The sequence below is a fragment of the Mus pahari genome, chromosome 14 (assembly GCF_900095145.1).
Source record: "Mus pahari chromosome 14, PAHARI_EIJ_v1.1, whole genome shotgun sequence".
In the NCBI taxonomy this organism is placed as follows: Eukaryota; Metazoa; Chordata; class Mammalia; order Rodentia; family Muridae; genus Mus; species Mus pahari.
Genome location: NC_034603.1, coordinates 42,537,744 through 42,556,770, shown reverse-complemented (window position 1 = coordinate 42,556,770; position 19,027 = coordinate 42,537,744). Strand labels below are relative to the sequence as shown.

General features: G+C 41.7%; 1 protein-coding gene across 2 annotated transcripts in view; it reads right to left on the bottom strand.

Annotated features, from left to right (window-relative positions):
• The window catches only part of Mettl16 (methyltransferase like 16), a 54,730-nt gene that overhangs the window by 10,978 nt on the left and 24,725 nt on the right, over positions 1-19,027 (bottom strand). For both annotated transcript variants that reach the window (XM_021212314.2, XM_029546412.1), the window contains exons 6-8: positions 16,754-16,896; positions 9,701-9,770; positions 8,301-8,390 (exon numbers count right to left, since the gene is read on the bottom strand). In XM_021212314.2, the coding sequence (XP_021067973.1) occupies positions 8,301-8,390; positions 9,701-9,770; positions 16,754-16,896 (303 nt within the window). The remainder of the gene's footprint in view (positions 1-8,300; positions 8,391-9,700; positions 9,771-16,753; positions 16,897-19,027) is intronic.

Here is a 19,027-nt window from a genome sequence, read left to right as displayed (position 1 = left end):
CCCTCTTCTGGAGTGTCTGAAGACAGCTACAGTGTACTTACATATAATAAATAAATAAATCTTTTAAAAAAAAAAAAAAAAAAAAAAAGAAGGAGAGAGAGAAAAAGAGGAGAGGAGTGAGAGAGTGAGGAGGGGCCATACAGTCCCTCTTAAAGTATGCTGCTATCTTTTCTGTTGCTAGATAACTGAGGAGGAGTTTAGCCTGAAGGTCAGAAGCTTGGGACATTGCCTACATGACTACTAACCATGCTTCTCTTATGGGAGCTGAGGGGGTAGTAACTTCAACAGGAGTCAGGGTCCAGGAGACATGAGAGAACGCCTTCCATCCCATGTAGGTGAATTATCACCACCGGTCCCGGGGTTCAACATCTCAGCTAGACTGGATACCAGACTGTCTGTGTATAGCCCAATGCCCCACAATCACTTGGTTGCTGGGAATTGAACTCAGGACCTCTGGAAGAGTAGTCAGTGCTCTTAACTGCTGAGCCATCTCCCCAGCCCCCAAATTGATGTTTACCTCCAAATTCCATCTGTCAACCCTGAGACATGAGCTTAGAATCCTTCAAATATCTGCCTTGAAAATCTATGAAGTAGGGGCTGGCAAGATGGCTCAGCAGCTAAGAGGACTGTGTGCCCTTCCAGAGTAGCCAGGTTCAATTTCCAGCAACCACATGGCAACTGATTGTAACTCCAGTTCCAAGAGATCTGACACTCTTACACCAATGCACATAAAATAAAATTAAATAAATTATTTAAAAGAGGGGGAAGGAGCTGGAGAGATGTTTAAGTGGTTAAGAGCAGTGGCTGCTCTTCCAGAGGTCCTGAGTCCTAGAAACCACGTGGTGGCTTAAAGCCATCTATATCAGAAGAGGGATCTGATGCCCTCTTCTGGTGTATCTGAAGACAGTTACAGTGTATTCATATACATTAAGTAAATAATATTTCTAAAAAAGAGACATAGAAAGGATGTGTTCTCAGTGGTGTGAGCTATGAGACCACAAGAACCATAATCGAAAAGAAAAGAAAAGAAAAGAAAAGAAAAGAAAAGAAAAGAAAAGAAAAGAAAAGAAAAGAAAAGAAAAGAAAAGAAAAGAAAAGAAAAAACCTATGAAGGGGCCTGTCTAGTTGACTCAGCAAGTACAGGTACCACTCCACAAGCCTGACTATTAGGGTAAAGGGAGGGCTCAAGCTGGAAGAGAGGACTGGCTCCAAGAAGTTTTCCTCTGACCCCATATACATATACATGCATGTGCTCACCCACACTATATTTATGTATATACACACACATATATAATATTAAAGATTTGTGTGGATGAATGTCTATGTGAATTTATGTGTTACCACATGTAGGCAGGTGGGTGTCAGATCATTAGAAAATGAAATTATAAAGACAGTTGTGAGATATCTCATGTGGATGCTAGGAGCCAAACAGTCATGGTTTTAACAGCTGAGCCACCTCTCTCATCTCTATAAATAAAAATATTTTTCTAAGAAAGAAAATCTAAAGCAAACTTGGTGTATGCCTTTAATCCTATCACTCAGGAAGCAAGGTCAGTCTGGTTAACATAGCAAGCCAGGCCAGCAGAGGCTGCATAGTGAGACTATGTCTCAATTCAAAAACAAAAATAAACCAAAAACAAAACAAAAAAACAAAACCCAAAAACATTAGCGCTGGAGAGATGGATTAGGAGTTAAAGTGAGGTACTACTCTTTCTGAGGAGTCCAATTCCCTACCTTAGGAGGCTCACAACTGCCTTTAACTCCTGCTCCTGGGTATCTGATTCCTCTGGCCTTTGTGGGCAAGTTCCTTTTTGTACACATAACCCCCAACACACATAATTAAAAATAAATCCTAAAACAAAACAAAATCTATAGAGTATTGCCAGAAAACACACACACACACACACACACAAATACACAAATTTTTATTTTAAATCATCCCATCTAGTCTACAAAAGCCTTGTTAATAAACTATATGGGGTAGCCAAGGCTAAGGGAAATGCCTTGAACAGAGGAGACCATCTCTAAATATTTTTATTTTTATGTCTACATTTAGCTTGCATGTATGCATGTACTTCTTTCCACATGCATGCTGGTGCCCATGGCAACTAAAAGAAGGTATGGGATTCCCTACAATGAAACGTACAGGTGTTTGTGAGCTGTCACATGGGTGCTGGGAACCTAACCCAGGTCCTCTGAGAGAACAATAAGCACTTGCAACCACTGAGCACTTGACTCCCCCAGCCCTGTGAATACTTTATAAACCAGTGTTCCATCCTGGGCAATGCTCACATCAACAGTACACAATTTACTACAACTATGTGTCACACACACACACACACACACACACACACACACACACACAAAAAAAAAAAAAAAAAAAAACTATGTGTCAGTCTCTACCGTATCCTTCACCAACATCAAACTTCCTGAAGGGAAAATAGAGCTAATGCCCCACCTTACAGAATTAGAGACCTAGGGAAAGGGGCTCTGAAAGGGACTTGTCAGCCATCCTATGGAGAACAAACAGCCTTACACTGCTTCCCCATGCCCTCATCAGTCAGAAATGGTGATACAAAAATTCCACCAACATTAGCACTGTCTTTTTTTTTTTTTTTTTTTTTTTTTTTTTTGTTTGTCTTGGTAGACCAGGCTGGCCTCAAACTCAGAAATCCGCCTGCCTCTGCCTCCCGAGTGCTGGGATTAAAGGCCTGCGCCACCAGGCCCGGCTTAGCACTGTCTTTTTGTTGCTAAAATGAGTCCAGGCAACAGCAGTGGGCACTTGAATTGCTTGAATTAGAATTTTCAGCATTCAGCACCAACAGAAACAAGTTAAAAGGCCTAAGATAAGTGAAATCACAAGTTACCATAGGAACTTGCACACCACGCTAAATGGCAGGCTGGAGATGGGGAAGTAGGTCAGTGTTTCTGCTTAACCGTCCTATTCCATGTCTTCCTCTCCTGGACTGAAAGAGCATTCTCCTCCTGCCTGACCCTAACAAGATCAAGAAAGGAGTGTCAGGTGAGCTTCCCACAAGGCAGGGGAACCAAGAGGAAGGTCAAACCAAAATCTCCTAGTAACCTGGATCTACCCTGGGGAAAAGTCATCGTTGATCATGAGCGCCAGTGCTGAGAAACTGTTGCTGGGTTACTACAAATCAGAAACTGCCACACCAGACACCCAGCCCAGCAGTTTAAGTGCATCTAATAGAACACTGGGGAATGCATTATTAGCAGCTTAGGGATGATGGCAGTGGTGTAGAGGGAGAAATACTGTGTAGCAAGGAAGGAATCTCAGGCCTTTATTGAGTGGCATTCTTTGATGGCTGGAAACTGCAGGGCTATAAGATACCCTGAAAAGGAGAAAGGCTGTTCATAGTTTCCTTTTCTAAGCAAGCAGACAGACAGACATACAGACAGTTGATTGATAGATTAGATAAGATAGATAGATAGATAGATAGATAGATAGATAGATAGATAGATAGATAGATAGATAGACAGACAGACAGACAGACAGACAAACAGACAGACAGATGCTGATTTTGGACAAAGACACTTGCCCTTCAACACTAGCATATGTGATGACTCCTCAATCAAAAAGGGCAAAGGAAAATGTCCCTGAGCTGCTGTGGGGAGTGTCAGAGCCCATTATCAGCTTGTTCCAGCTGTGTCAAAAACATGGGCAGCAGGTTAAACAGACACTCTCGGAAGCAGGTGCTGCTTCGATTTCCCACAGCTGTTTGTGTCTGTATGGGGACAGTTTGGGGCACTGCTAATGATTTGAACCATCTGCTGTGTAGATCCTAGTAGTCTAGAAAACAATAGGATCATATTTGAAGGAGGGTGGAGCTATGGAAAGCAGAGGCATCTTTTTAATTAGTGATCAAATCAAACACTAACCTTTAGGCGCCCTACCATAAAATCCAGAAGCAAATCTAGACTTCCATGGAAAGGACACTCTAGAGGAGCAATTTCAATCCTGTAGTACAACTAATTGTTGGCTCAGCTTCAAATCTCACTTCATGTGTTCAGAAACATGGAAGCATCTGCAAACTGTCCCTCTGTGCTCCCACACACATCTACCTCTTTGTCTATAGCAACAGAATCTCAAAACAACATTTTGGATACCTCTGAAGACAAGAATGGCCAAAACCTTAGAAGAGGCACTCCCAAACCAAGCCTGCCATACAGACTGGGACAGAGACCTGCAAGAACCCCTACTAGCCTCTCCATACACACCATGAGAAGAGCTGAGGAGCTGAGCATAGGTTAGAATGTGTGGCTCCAGGCAACAAAAAGCAGACCACTCTTGCAGGGATATATAAGAACAGACAGGTGCTGTTTACCACCACTTCCCAGGGAGGCTCAGAAAACCACTCAGTGTGTGTGTGTGTGTGTGTGTGTGTGTGTGTGTGTGTGTGTGTGAGAGAGAGAGAGAGAGAGAGAGAGAGAGAGAGAGAGAGAGAGAGAGAGAGAGAGATTTAGAAACAAATAAATAAAAAATAAAGATGTGGCTTTTGAGCTGGAGAGATGGCTAAACACATAAGAGCACTGACTGCTCTTCCAGAGGTCCTGAGTTCAATTCCCAGCAGCCACATGGTGACTCATGACCATTTATAATGGGATGTGATGCCCTCTTCTGGCATGCAGGTGTTCATGCAGATAGCCCACTCACATACATAAACTAAATAAATCTTTAAAAAGAGTGGCTTTAGCCAGGGGGTGGTGGCACACACCTTTAATCCCAGCATTTGGGAGGCAGAAGCAGGCGGATTTCTGAGTTTGAGGCCAGCCTGGTCTACAAAGGGAGTTCCAGGACAGCCAGGGCTAAACAGAGAAACCCTGTCTCAAAAAACAAAACAAAACAAAACAAACAAAAAGAGTAGCTTTTTTGTGTGTGTTTGTGTGTGTGCATGTGCACATGTGAGCATGTGTGCATGTGCACAAGTGAGCATACACACATGCACTCATCTGTGCACATGCACACACTCAGGTAGGTACACATGGGGACCAGGAGGGTATTGGAGACCCTGGAGCTATAGTTTCTGGTGTTGTGACCTGTCAGGTGTGGGGGTTAAGATCTGAACTCCACTCTGGTAAAGCAGAAAGCACTCTTACCTACTGAGCCGCAACCTCACCTGCTCTCTCTGTCTGAGGCCGGCTCCTTGGCACTATTTCAAGCTCAGAATTCTTAGTCCTCTGCTTTCTATGTACTGGGTCTGGCACTTGCTACCTACACTTTCTAATGGTAATCATGAAACGTGAACCAGAGCCTTTTACTGAGATTAGCATAATCCCAAAGTGTTACACACAAGAAGGATATAGCCACAGAGCTAGGATTACAGCGTATGGGTATAGCACTTGCCCACTATGATTGAGACACTGGGTTCAAGGCCCCCCTACCACCACCAAAATAAAGTTACAACAGGACAAAGAATGATTACAACCACAATGGCAGCTCCCCAGAAGGCTAGAAAAGCAGCAGTGGCCAGGCAGAGAAACAGATTAAAGAACTGTTACATTGGCCAGGTGTTCCTCTCAACAAAGTTGTCTGTGGTGGTTTGAATATGCTTGGCCCAAGGAGTGGCACTATTAGAAGGTGTGGCCTTTTTGGAGTAGGTGTGTCACTACGGACACTGGCTTTAAGACCCTCATCCGGGCTGCCTGAAAGTAGTCTTCTCTTGACTGCCTTCGGAATAAGACAGTGAACTCTCAGCTCCTCCTGCACCATGCCTGCCAGGGTACTGACATGCTCCTGCCTTGATAATAATGGACTAAACTACTGAACCTGTATGCCAGCCCCAATTAAATGTTATCCTTATAAGAGTTGCCCTGATCATGGTGTCTGTTCACAGCAGTAAAACCCTAAGACAGAAGTTAGTACCAGGGACTTAATGCTGTAATAAGCCTTACCATACTTTTGTTTGGGAGAATGTGGATTTGGGGTCTTTGGATTTAGAAAGCCAAGGAATGCTTTAAGTGGGGTTTAATGAGCCATCCTAGTAGGAATATCAAAGACAGTGTGTGCTGAGGCGTAGGCCTGCTGTCCCAAGAGGTTTTAATGGAGAAGAATGTTAGTATGTGGCCTAGATACTGTTTTTGTGATATTTTGGTGAAGAACATGGCTGTTTTTTGCCATTGTCCAAAGAGTCTGCCTGAGGCTAAGGTGAAAAGATTTAAATTGCTTTGTCAAAGGAAGGCTCAAAACAGTCTGGTATAAATTCTGTTGTTTGGTTACTAAAGTTTACTCTTATGAAGAGGAGTTTAATGAAAATGAGCAAGCTGAGAAAGGAAAAATATAAAATGCATGGTTCTAGTAATAAAGGGGCACCAGGAAGAGAAATGGAGCTGAATCCCATGTATAAGGAGAAAAAAAAAGATTAAGAGAGTGGTGACTTTGGGGCAAGATCCCACCAAGCTAAGCTTAGGTCCAAGCACAGTGGTACTCACCTTTAGTCCCAGGAGACAGAGGCAAGTAAATCTCTGAGTTCAAGGTTAATCTACAGAGCAAGCTCCAGGACAACCAAGCTCAGACAGTGAAGGAGTTAGAAAACAGAAAGCTAGTAATAATGTAATAGAACAAGGGTGGCCATTTTCCAGCCCCAGCAAGCAGCAGAACTCAGCAGCTTTTTGGCCATTGTGGCTCTGGCTTTAGAGCCAAGAATAGAAGGGACTACTGGGACAACTGATGCTGGTTAGCTGGAGCTAAGAAAGTTGGCATAGCCAAGGTGAAATCTTCTGGGAAGTGTTTTCTGATAGCACAAAGAAGCTATCAGAGAGAGACTGTGTTCCAGAGTCAAGATTGTACCTCATGTTACAGCTGGACTCAATAAAGTGTAAGAATCACCAAGGTGGTACTGGTTTTGAAGGCATGAAGGGGTCATGGAGAGCAGCTGAGGCATGGCAATGTGAGAGGTCAGGGAAGGCCACTGTGAAGGTGCAGCCTCAGTTGCAGTTAGTTCACAGCCCAGGATTGAGGGGGTCATGCAAAGAAGCTGAGGCTTGGCAGCATGAAGAGAGTCTATGAGAGGCTATTGATGAAGCCTAGTTGCAGCGGAAGACCCCAGCAATTGAAGATATTAATACTGTGGGATGATAACCAAGAGCAGCAGCAGCAGTGGAGGAGAGTCAACCAGAGTCTAGAGTGCTACAGAGGGCAGAGCTGGAGAGGTGACACAAACCCCTTGGATGAGTCCAGAAGATCATGTGTGGATTCCAGACACGGGAATAAAACCTGTAAGGTTAAAGTTGCCTTGGAGACCAAGATGTCAGAGATGCCAGAGCTGTGAGATACCTGCTAAGGAAAACTGCTAACAGGGGGAGCCCAGGGGAAAGAAGTTTTTTGTGGCCAACAAAGATGAAACAAGAAATGGAGATCTGAAGACCGCTTTGACCTCAGCCATGGAGATGCAGAGTTGGAGTCTGCCCAGCTGGTTTCCTGCCTTGCTTTGGTGATTACAGGTAAGTGATTGGATGGCTCTCAGAAGAGGCTTTGAAATGTTAGCATTGTTCAGACTGTTACAGACTATGGAAACATTTTGAAGTTGGGTTAAATGTATTTTGCATTATGCTAGGTATGGCCCCCATAGACTCATGTTTGAAAACATCTATGGGGGCCAAGGAGTAGAATATGATGGTTTGAATATGCTTGGCCCAGGAAGTGGCACTATCAAGACGTTGAAGGAAGTGTGTTACTGTGGACACGGTACCCTCGTCCTGGCTGCCTGGAAGTCAGTCTTCTGACTGCCTTTGGAACAAGATGTTGAACTCTCAGCAACTCCTGCACCATGCCTGTCTGGGCATTGCCATGCTCCCACCTTGATGATAATGGACTGAACCTCTGAACCTATAAGCCAACCCTAATTAAATGTTGTCCTTATAAAAGTAGCCTTGAGGGGCTGGTGAGATGGCTCAGTGGCTAAGAGCACAGGCTGTTCTTCCAGAGGTCATGAGTTCAATTCCCAGCAACCACATGGTGGCTGGGAATGATATATGATGCCCTCTTCAGTCAGGCAGATGTATATGCAGCAGAACATTCATACATTAAATAAAGTTTAAAAAAAAAAAAGTAGCCTTGATCATGGTGTCTGTTTATAACAGTAAAACCCAAACTAAGACATTGATTAACTTCTAACCAATAAATGCTAGGATTACTCTTATTTACAAATACTGTTCATTTACCATAAACATCTAGAGAAAACTTGAGGAAAACAGAACAGCACAGAATCAGACTATGTATAATCTACTGAAGCTTATCATATAACAGGCATATGGAAACGCCAAAACAAATCTTTACTTACCGGTACTGTGACATCATCATAAAAACTCCAAGCTAAGGCCCATCTCATTGTCCGACCCTGACAAAACTCTGTGAAGGTGACTTTAGGAACCTGAAACCAGCAAACACAGCATCTTACATGGAAGTTCTGTTTGGATTAAGAGAAGGTCTCAGGTAGCTAAGGATGGTCTGAACTCCTAATATTCCTGTCTCAATCTCCTGAGTGCTGACAATACTAATGGATGACATCACACCCACCTTTATACTAAAGCTTCTCTACTAATGGTTCTGCCTGCTAACTCCTGTTGTTCTTTTGTTAACAAACATTATTTCAAAAAAAAAAAAAAATTCGATATATATATATAAAAAACACATAATGTCAATACAGAACTCTTACCTCTCATAAAATAATAAAATGTATAGATAAATTCAAACAATAAACACCTAGAACAATTTTCTGGAAAGTCCGTGTAAAATGATTTAAGTAGTTTTTCTTTCTTTCTTTGTTTCTTTCTTTCGTTTTTCTTTTTTTTAAAGATTTATTTATTTATGTATGTATTTATTATATGTGAGTACACTGTAGCTGTCTTCAGACACACCAGAAGAGGGCGTCAGATCCCATTATGGATGGTTGTGAGCCACCATGTGGTTGCTGTGATTTGAACTCAGGATCTTCAGAAGAGCAGTCAGTGTTTTTAACTGCTGAGCCATCTCTCCAGCCCTTCTTTATTTCTTTGACAGAGGACTTGGCTATGTGGCCCTCTTGCTTCTCTTTCCCAAGTGCTGGGGTAACACATGTAAGCAGCCCCAGCCTGAGGCCCACCAGACAAGGATTCATCACTTGGAAGCCTTTGTTTGCTGTTGTTTTGAGATACAATCTCATTTTTAGCCGTGGCTTGTCTGGAACTTGCTATGAAGATCAGGCCGGCCTAAAACACAAACCACCCACTCTGCTTCCTGAGTGCTGGGATTAAAGGCATATACACCAGGCCTGGCCTTTAATTACTTTTTCAAGGATAAGAGCCAACCAAAGTCCTGCCAAAAGCAACTTTGTAATGTCCCTTTCGGTTCTAGATTTCATAAAGAAATAGGAATTACTTTGTAGCTTTTAATATCATTAATAAGAAATATTGGCCAGAGAGATGGCTCAGCAATTAGGAGCAATCCTTGCTCTTGTGGAGGACCCGCCTGATCCCCAGAACTCCCAGAGTGGATTACAACTACCCACAAATCCAGAAGATGACTTGGCATCTTCTGACCTTTGAAGGTGCACACTTACCTGCAGACGATACACTCATACAAAAAAAAAATAAATACATGTAAAAAAATTAAAATACATTTAGCTTTAGGGTATAAAGAAAGCTGCTATACCCAAATTTCAACCTAAGAGGACATATCTGAGCGGTAATGACATGGCCTTACCCCTTGGATTCTAAGCTCTTCCTTCAGTGGGGCCAGACTGCATTTCTTTCCCAGCATGCAGCTATACCACCTTGAAAAAGCAGCAAGACAAACGGAGACTGGTTATAAGTGTTGTTCATGAGAACAGAAGCAAACAAATACTGAGTTTAAGTTACAAATAACAAAAATTGCACAAATTAGACAAATGTGGACACAGGGGGAACCCAAGGCAACTTTAAAACCTATGTTGACTGGCAAAATGGCCCCATAAAAAAAGGCTTGCGTTCAATAACCAGGGGCCATGGTGGAAAGAGACACACTATTCTCTGACTTTCACACACCATGGCACCACATGTATGCACAAATGATAAACCCTTTTTTGTTTTCAGTTTGGTTTTTGAGACAAGGTTTGCCGTTAATAGCCCTGGCTGTCCTAGAACTCACAATGTAGACCAGGCTAGACAATGCTGCACAGTGAAACCTAGTCATCAAAAATAAAAAATAAATAAATCTCTGAAATATAACTAAAAGGCATATAAATACTCTAGGCACTATATTAAGAAAACACAGAATCCTTCCAGAACCTGTGTTCTGAACTGCTCTAACAGGGTCTCTAACATAGACCTTGAAGGCATGTAGAGAAAAACAGGTGAGTTTTTCTCACCTGAAAAGTGATGTGATTATTCTAAATAGTCTAGGAAATACAGAAAGGATGTAAGACTGCACCTCAGCCAATAAAGGAGTGGAAAGCATGGGAACTGCCTCTTTTGTTGAAAGTGATGAGACTCTGTGTACAAATGGAGAAAAGATATTATAGAAGGTAAGTCCCACAACCAGGGCTGTCAGAGCTTACTGCTCCAAGCGTGTTTCCAGCTGCAGTACAGGGAAAGGACATTCAAACATAGCCCAACAATTCTGCTGATTTGATAGGACGGAGATGAGAATTAAGACAAAGCACTCAAGATCCGCAAAGCAAATTAAAAAATAAAATTAAAAAAGAAATAATATTAGATGTAAAAAAAAAAAAAAAGTCAGCAGGACATGGTGGCACACAACTTTAATCCCAGCACTCGGGAGGCAGAGGCAGGCGGATTTCTGAGTTTGAGGCCAGCCTGGTCTACAGAGTGAGTTCCAGGACAGCCAGGATTACACAGAGAAACCCTGTCTCGAAAAAACAAAAATCAATGAAGGCTGGAGAGATGGCTCAGCAGGTAAAAGCACTAACTGTTCTTCCAAAAGTCCTGAGTTCAATTTCCAGCAACCACATGGTGGCTCACAACCATCTATAAGGGGATCCAATGCCCTCTTCTGGTGTATCTGAAGACAGCTACAGTGTACTCATATACATAAAGTAAGTAATTCTTTAAAAAAAGAAAAGAAAAAAAAATCAACAAATAAAAAGACAAATAATCAGGTTTGAAAGAGTTAAACCATCACAGAATATATGAACATGAAAGGGAAACACAGGGGATGGTAAGTTAGCTCAGTGGTTAAGAGCGCCAACTGCTCTTTCAAAGGTCCTGAGTTCAAATCCCAACAACCACATGGTGGCTCACAACCATCCGTAATGAACTCTGATGCCCTCTTCTAGAGTGTCTGAAGACAGCTACAGTGTACTTACATATAATTAATTAATTAATTAATACACACATACATACATATATACATACATACATTTAAAAAAAAGAAAAAAAAAAAAGAAAGGGAAACACAGAAGTGGGGAACTGGGTGAGAAGGAGGAGAGATGGAGAGTCTAGTACTGGCTCTCCTCCAACTTTCTGTGTAGCCTAGGATAACTCTGAACTTTTGACCCTTCGGCCTCACCCCCATCTCACCCCAGTGTTAGGACTATAAGCATGTACCACTCCGCTGGGTATGATCAGTGCTGTGGGCTGGGACTGAGCCCAGAAATTTTTGCATGCCAGGCAAGCACTCTACCAATTTACCCACATCTCTAGCCTGAATACAAAAATATTTATAAACAACTTTTACTCTACAATCTCATAACTAGATACAAATTCTTCAAAAGACACTTCTTAAACTCTAGAAGTAGATAACTCAAATAGTTCTTGTGCCAATTAAAGCCAAGTTTAAACTCAATCTCTTCCCGGTCCAAGTACTTTTATTAAGTACATTTAAAGAAGATGTACAGGCTGGGTATGGTGCAAAGCTATAAATGAGCGCAGCAGTCAGGAAGGGTAGCATTGGAATCAAGTCAGTACCAAGCACAGTTAGATTATATGAGACTGTCTCAAAGAAAGGGCACAGGGGAAGGTGCTTGCCTAGCACATACAAAGCCCTGACAAAATGGTGTATACCTGCGGGAGGTAGAGGCAGGAGAATCAGAAATTCAAAGTAATCATCCACTAAATAATGAGTTCAAAAGCTGCCCTAATATATGAAAATTGTCTCAAAGACACATATAACCACCCCTCCTGGTTTCTAGCTTCACATGTAAACGAGCCTAACCACTAAATGCTGCTACAATCTCAGGAGATCCCCTGTGACAACTCATCAAAATGCAAGTGGAACAAAGAGGAACAAAGGAAGCTCTGCCCCACCCCCAGAGACCATGAACCCATTACAGCTTTTAATCATGGAGCAGTACTCTGCTCATTACAGCATTTCCTAATTCCTCTGAGACACCAAGTTTCAAGAAAAACTATTTTGAAATAATTTCTGGCCTGTTAGAGTTGCAAGATTAGTATAAATGACTCTCCTACACCCTTCACCCAGGTTTACCTATTAACAAGTTCCCCCATGTATTAGTTCTGTATCTTTTCTAACCTATTTGGGAGGTGGCTATGAAACACTGCTAAACTGTACATTTTGGCATGTACAGTTTACAGAAAACGGACATTCCTTTTGGTAACAACACAGAGCAAAGATCAAAACTAGAGAAAATATAATGTTCCCATGATATTATGTCCTGGCCTGGAATAGTACCCCAATCTTCCCTGTATACACACTCCAGTGTGTGGCTGTGCATTTCAGTTATCTGTCATGTCTCCTTAATCTCTTCAATCTGAACTGGTTCCTTGATCATGCATTACTTTCATGTCAGGAAGTGAATTAGTTTTGGAGTACCTGCTTTTGTTGTGAGGGAAACACAGGTTCTCCTGTGTCCTTCTAGGAATATCAGACCAGGAGCTCACGGGTGGGGACAGTCCTTGTGGCTTCTCCACTTTAAATTGCCCCCTTTGAAAGTCAGTACTCTAAGGAGAGATACTATGTAGATACCCTGCTCTTCGCTGTTTTTCAATGCTTAGGATTAAACCCAGATACGAAAGACGCTTCATACGTACGATACCACTGAGCTAGAGCCCCCAGGCAATACCCAGCTCTTCAAATTTCCCAACGTTGATTTTTCTCAGAGATCAATTACTACTGTGACAACTACAAAATGATGACTTTCCTAGCTTCACTGTTTATGGAGTTATTCATTAGAACACAATTTGGTTTGAATTAGGTCTTATGTCCTTCTAATATGTCATTTGGGGACATTCATTCTTACATTCCTAGATATTAAAGCCTTTTGTTTATTTTGACCCAACTCAATTATTTGAAATCAATTATTTGAAAGAATACCAACTGTCATTATAAAGACTGACCCATGGAAAAACAGTAAGAAATTTATGCCAATTTTTAAATTTAAGTTGTAATACAGAAAAGCATGTTACAAGCAAAGGCTTGGAATGAAAATGGCTGAGTCCAACCCCTTAGTGCACATAAGTAGACTGCTAGAGCAAAGGCTTCCAGTCACCAGAGCAGCTGAAAGATCTGCTTTATCTCAAACTCCATCACTAAGCTGACATAAATTCTAAATTGTCATGGCTAAAAATAAACTTTTATATTTTCTCCCTGCAATCTGAAGCAGCCCAGGATGGCTACACGCTGCAACTGTAGTCAGTTTAGAAACTGCAGTACAGACCACTAAACCGTATCAGAAAATTTGCCTTATAAGTAAAACCAAGTTGTTTAACTTTACCCTTCAAGTTCCTCTCAACTACAGAACAAAATATGGTGGCTCGAACTACATTGTTACTGAGAATGACTTTAGCCTTCTGAATTTCTGTGTCTTCAGAAATAAGAAGAAAAAAATAACACTTAAAAATTTAAAAAGATTTTTAAGTACAGGTGTTTTGCCTGAATATTATGTGCATCGTGTACATGCCTGGTGTCTTTCTGTAGTTATAGAAGGTTGTGAGCCACCAGGTGGGTGCTGGGAATGACCCTGAGTCCTCTAAAGGAGGAACACATGCTTTCAACATTAAGCAGAACACAAGAAAAAAATACTTTAGATGCATACAGGGGAAGACATGTAAGAGATTTTTCTTTCTCTCTCTTTTTCTTTCAAGATAAGAGTCTCATGTAGCAAGGCTAGCCTTGAACCCCTGATCCTCTTCCCTCTGCTTCCCAAATGCTGGGATTACAAGGCTTGTACCCCACAACTAGCTAAGATACTTGTTTTCAATCTCTTATTTTCATAGAGCCTCACAATTCACACCTTTCGAAGCATTCTAAAAGCTGAGTCACTAGTGATTTAACATGATGATGATGACGACCATGATGATAATATAACTCTGCCTGAGTCCTAAGCGCAGAGAACTGAATTCTACATAAATTGTAAGTGGTAACATTTTCCCAAATGGCCAACTATCCAGAGGCACAATGGCTCTTCTCAGCCAATTTTACACATCTTATTCAACTTTGGGGCTGTAATAGAGCCAGATATAAGCAGACCTAGAATATACTAAATAGCTTTCTATTCCTTAGAATGGTCCTTTAAAATTTGTTTTAAAACTCAAAGACAGTTTCATTGGTTTAAAATACCCCACCCCCCCAACCCCCCAGTAACCCTTAGTCAACCTCAGCAAAGACTCAGAGAAGGACAAATCAGAAACCCCAGACTTGTGAAAACACATGCCTGTGGCCTGTAAGTCACTGCCTAAAACTTATTTTTGTAGTTCAGATGAAAGTCTGTGGAGATAAATGTATAATTTAAAGGTTTCCTGAAAAAGTAACAGCTCCCTCCCCATTAAACTGTAGCCTAAGAGAACCACCTCCAGTTTCCCCCTTTTCCTGGTTGGCCCAATCTCCCAAAAGTCAACACGTGGCCAGACATGGTGGTGGATGCCTCTACTCCCAATACTGATAAGGAAGAGGCAGTCAGATCTCAGTAAATTAGATGCCAGCTTAGTCTAGACAGCAAATTCCAGGGCAGCCAAAACTACATAAATGAGATACAATTTCTGAAAGAGAGAGGGAGAGAAGAAACAAAAGCCAGCAGGTGATGAAATGGTGATATGTTTACATGCCACAGCTTATTTCTTCTTCAAATGTTGGTACTCTGCTGACTTTCTTTAAATTTACTTTACTTCTCCATGACTTTCCACAAGGCTATTTAGCCTGAGCCTTTCTCTTTCAATATTCTCTAACGTGTCTTTAATGAAATCAACTGAAGCAAAACATTAATGTTAAGACAAAGGGCTTCTGGGATGTGTGAGAGGCAGACCATTTCTTTTTAGAGATTGACATATTTGTATTTGTGCAAGCCTGGAGGTGGGTTCCTAAGCACGCATGAAGAAGTCAGAAGAGGGGATGCATTCAGTGTCTTCTGTCATACTCCACTATAGCTGAGGAAGGCTCTCTCACTGAACTGGGCAGTTGGTGCTTACTTGCTAGGCTTAGGCTGCAAACCAGCAAGTACCAGTGAGAGATCTACATCAAGTGCTTGTCGAAAACAAACAAAAACAGAATACAGCAACAAAAATAACACAAAAATATTTGCCTTTTTTCAAAAGGAAGAGAACAGATGTTACAAGATGGATGAAGCATGAAAACATTATGCAAGCCGGGCCTGGTGGCGCAGGCCTTTAATCCCAGCACTCGGGAGGCAGAGGCAGGCAGATTTCTGAGTTCGAGGCCAGCCTGGTCTACCAAGGGGGTTCCGGGACACCCAGGGCTAAAAAGGAAAACCCTTTTTCGAAAAACCAAAAAAAAAAAAAAAAAAAAGAAAACATTATGCTAAGTGAAAGAAGCAAACCAGAAAAGAACAACCACTGCCTGACTTCACACAGATGAGATACCTAGAACAGCCAAACACAAGGACAGAAGATGGTGGCTAGAGCTGCGTGGGGGGGGGGGGGGGGGGGGGGGGGGGGGGGAGAGAAGGACGGGACAGGGAACTATTTAAGAGGTGCAGATACAGCCTTGCAAAACCAAGAGCTCTGGCCCTCCATAGTGGAGAACTATGTTGATCTCATCATTTGGGAGGTAGAAGCAGGCAGATCTCTTATGAGGCCAGCCTGGTCTACATAGTAAGTTCCAGGATAGCCAGGGCTATAGAGAGACTCTGACTCAAAACAATGAAAACAAAACTACTGAGAGGTCTAGAGATGTGAACATCCTTAATACTACTCAACTATAGACTTTAAAACTTAGTAATCTGGGGACTGGAGAGATGGATCAGCGGTTAAGAGCACTAACTGCTCTTCTAAAGGTCCTGAGTTCAAATCCCAGCAACCACATGGTGGCTCACGACCATCCGTAATGAGATCTGACGACACTTTATCTACCATATTAACAACATGTGGCAGAGTGGAAAGTTACAAGAGACAAGCTGTCCTATGTAAGAATCTAACTCTCTTTAATGACAGGTGTGTTGTCCAAAATAATTAGCTTTTAAAACAGAATGGCCCTAGCTCATATCCAAGATGGCTGGTAGTCTGTTTCCCTTCACGAAGTTCCTGACAATTCAATGTCCTCATGTCTGTCATGGTTCAGGAAACAGAGTCCAAGAACCTCAACTGCTTCAAGGACTAGGCAGCAAACGGATTCTGGTTCATGGGACAGATTCAAATCCATCTTTTTTCTAACCAAAAGCCATATTTAAGTCGGTTTTGTTCCATCACAGACCACACTAATGGGAGCAATATGCCCATCTGTGATCTCTTTCCCTTTTATCAGTGCAGTCTTTTGGATGTTATCTACTTATTTTTCAATTACAGTGATTACTTTTCCTTAAAGCAATATCATTTCTTTAGGATCACATGAGACAAATTTCGCACTTACCGTAACCTTTTTTTAAGCTGTAAACTGTCATGGATGATCCTTTTGACAAATTCTAGCTCACCTCCTTCTGCCATTATCTCTGTGATGCCTCCGGTGTTTACAGAACTAGGTGGAGGTCTTCGAGAATTCCGAGAATTTACACCCTGAACAACAACAACAAAAGCCACTGTCTTTGAATGTAATCTATTTATTATTGTGCTACACTAAAGATTTAAAAGAACACACAGCCAGTGGGGGCTGTAGCTTGGTGACAAAGCACTTGCCTAGCATGCGCAAGGCCCTGGGGATTAAATATAAAAACATTTACCTTTTATATAGCCCAATCTGTTGCTTTTCCTTTATGCTTTCTGTCTTGATACCATGGCCAGGAAATCTACCCAAAGATTAGATAAATATTTACTTATGTTCTCTTCTAATACTTATATGGTTCTCTTTCTAATATTTAAGTATTTAACCCATCCTTACATCACTTCATATGAAAAAAAATTAACTCCAATCCATCAATGACCTAAATCTAAGAGCTTAATCTATAAAACTTTCAAGAAGAAAACATAAAAGTAAATTTTCATTAACTTGGATTAGCCCATGGTTTCTTAGATATAACAAAAAAGCATAAGAATAACACAAAATAGATAAATTGTATTTCATCAAAACTAAAAATAGTTTCATTATAAAGGATAAACCATGGAAAACTGAAGACCAACCACAGGATGAGAAAATGTTTACAAATCATTATAATTAAAGGGACTTGGGTCTAGGATATGAATATAGAGAATCCTTAAAATAGCCAGGCAATGGTGGTGCGTGCCTTTAATTCCAGGACTTAGAGGTAGAGGAAAGAGGATCTCTGTAAGTTTGAGGGCAGCCTGGTCTACAGAGAGTTCCAGGACAGCCAGGGATTGGGGGTAGGGGAGGTGGTTCTTGAAACTTAATAGGAAGAAAAGTAATCCAATTTAAAAATTGGCAAAGTGGAGGGTGAGTGGCACAGGGCTTACACAGAATGTGCAAGGTCCCAGGGCTGCTAATTAGTTCAGTGTAGAACTGTAAGGGGTTGACTGAACCCTCACCCAGAATGGGGAAAAGTGAGGCAAGGTAACTGAATGAAATCATCCCATGGAAGACGGGCAAAGGGCCACTCAGCACAAGATGCTCAGCAGCACGGCCTGAAGTGTCTGAAACAGCACTCCACACTCACTGGGGTAGCACAGCAAAGCTGCAGATGCTGAGAACTGCTGAGGAGCCTCACACTGGAGCTGGAGCGTGAGCAGCAGTTAGTGTAGAAAACTGTCTGGCATGTCAGACAAGCACTTTAGGAAGCCAAAGCCCTATCCATAACTTTTGAATGGAGGCAAACAACATTTTTAATAAATATTACTGTACCCAAGGTTATTTTTTCATAAATTTACACAAAGGCTAACTTTTTAATTATTTAAATTGTTAAATAATTTTCTAATAAGGAATGTTAGTATTTCCAATGAATTACTGCTCAAATTCCTGGCTTTGTCAAAATAAATTTATTTTGAAGATTTATTTATTTTGGGATGAGCATGATGGCATCATCACAGTACTTGAAAATTCTGTGGGCTAGGCAGTAGTGGCGCATGCCTTTAATCCCAGCACTTGGGAGGCAGGGCAGGCGGATTTCTGAGTTCGAGGCCAGCCTGGTCTATAGAGTGAGTTCCAGGACAGCCAGGGCTACACAGAGAAACCCTGTCTCAAAAAACAAAAACAAAAACAAAAAGAAATAAAATTCTGTGAATTTCAGTAGCTTGAGTTGTGAGACCCTACCTAAAAAATTAATAACTTTCTAAAAAACATGTTATATGTGTAAGTGTTTGCACTCACATATGTGCACCACTGGTGCCCAGAGGCCAGAAGAGAGGGTCGGACTCCCTGGAGCTGATGTGATAAACAGGCTGTGAGCTGCCACGTGAGTGCTGGGAACAGAACCCACATCCTCTGCTAGCAGTAAGTGCCTTCACTGCCGGGGCGTCTTGCTAGACCCCACACTGAGTTTTTAAATATATTATGTTTTGGGTGTTACAGTGCTAAGGTTTGAAGCTAGGGCCTTTTACATATTAGGCAAACACTCTACCACTGAGATACATTCCTGGACTTCTCTTTTAAATTCTGAGACAGGGTCTAAGTTGCTTCAGACAAGTTTATTATTATTATTATTTTGGTTTTTCGAGACAGGGTTTCTCTGTATAGCCCTGGCTGTCCTGGAACTCACTTTGTAGACCAGGCTGGCCTCGAACTCAGAAATCCGCCTGG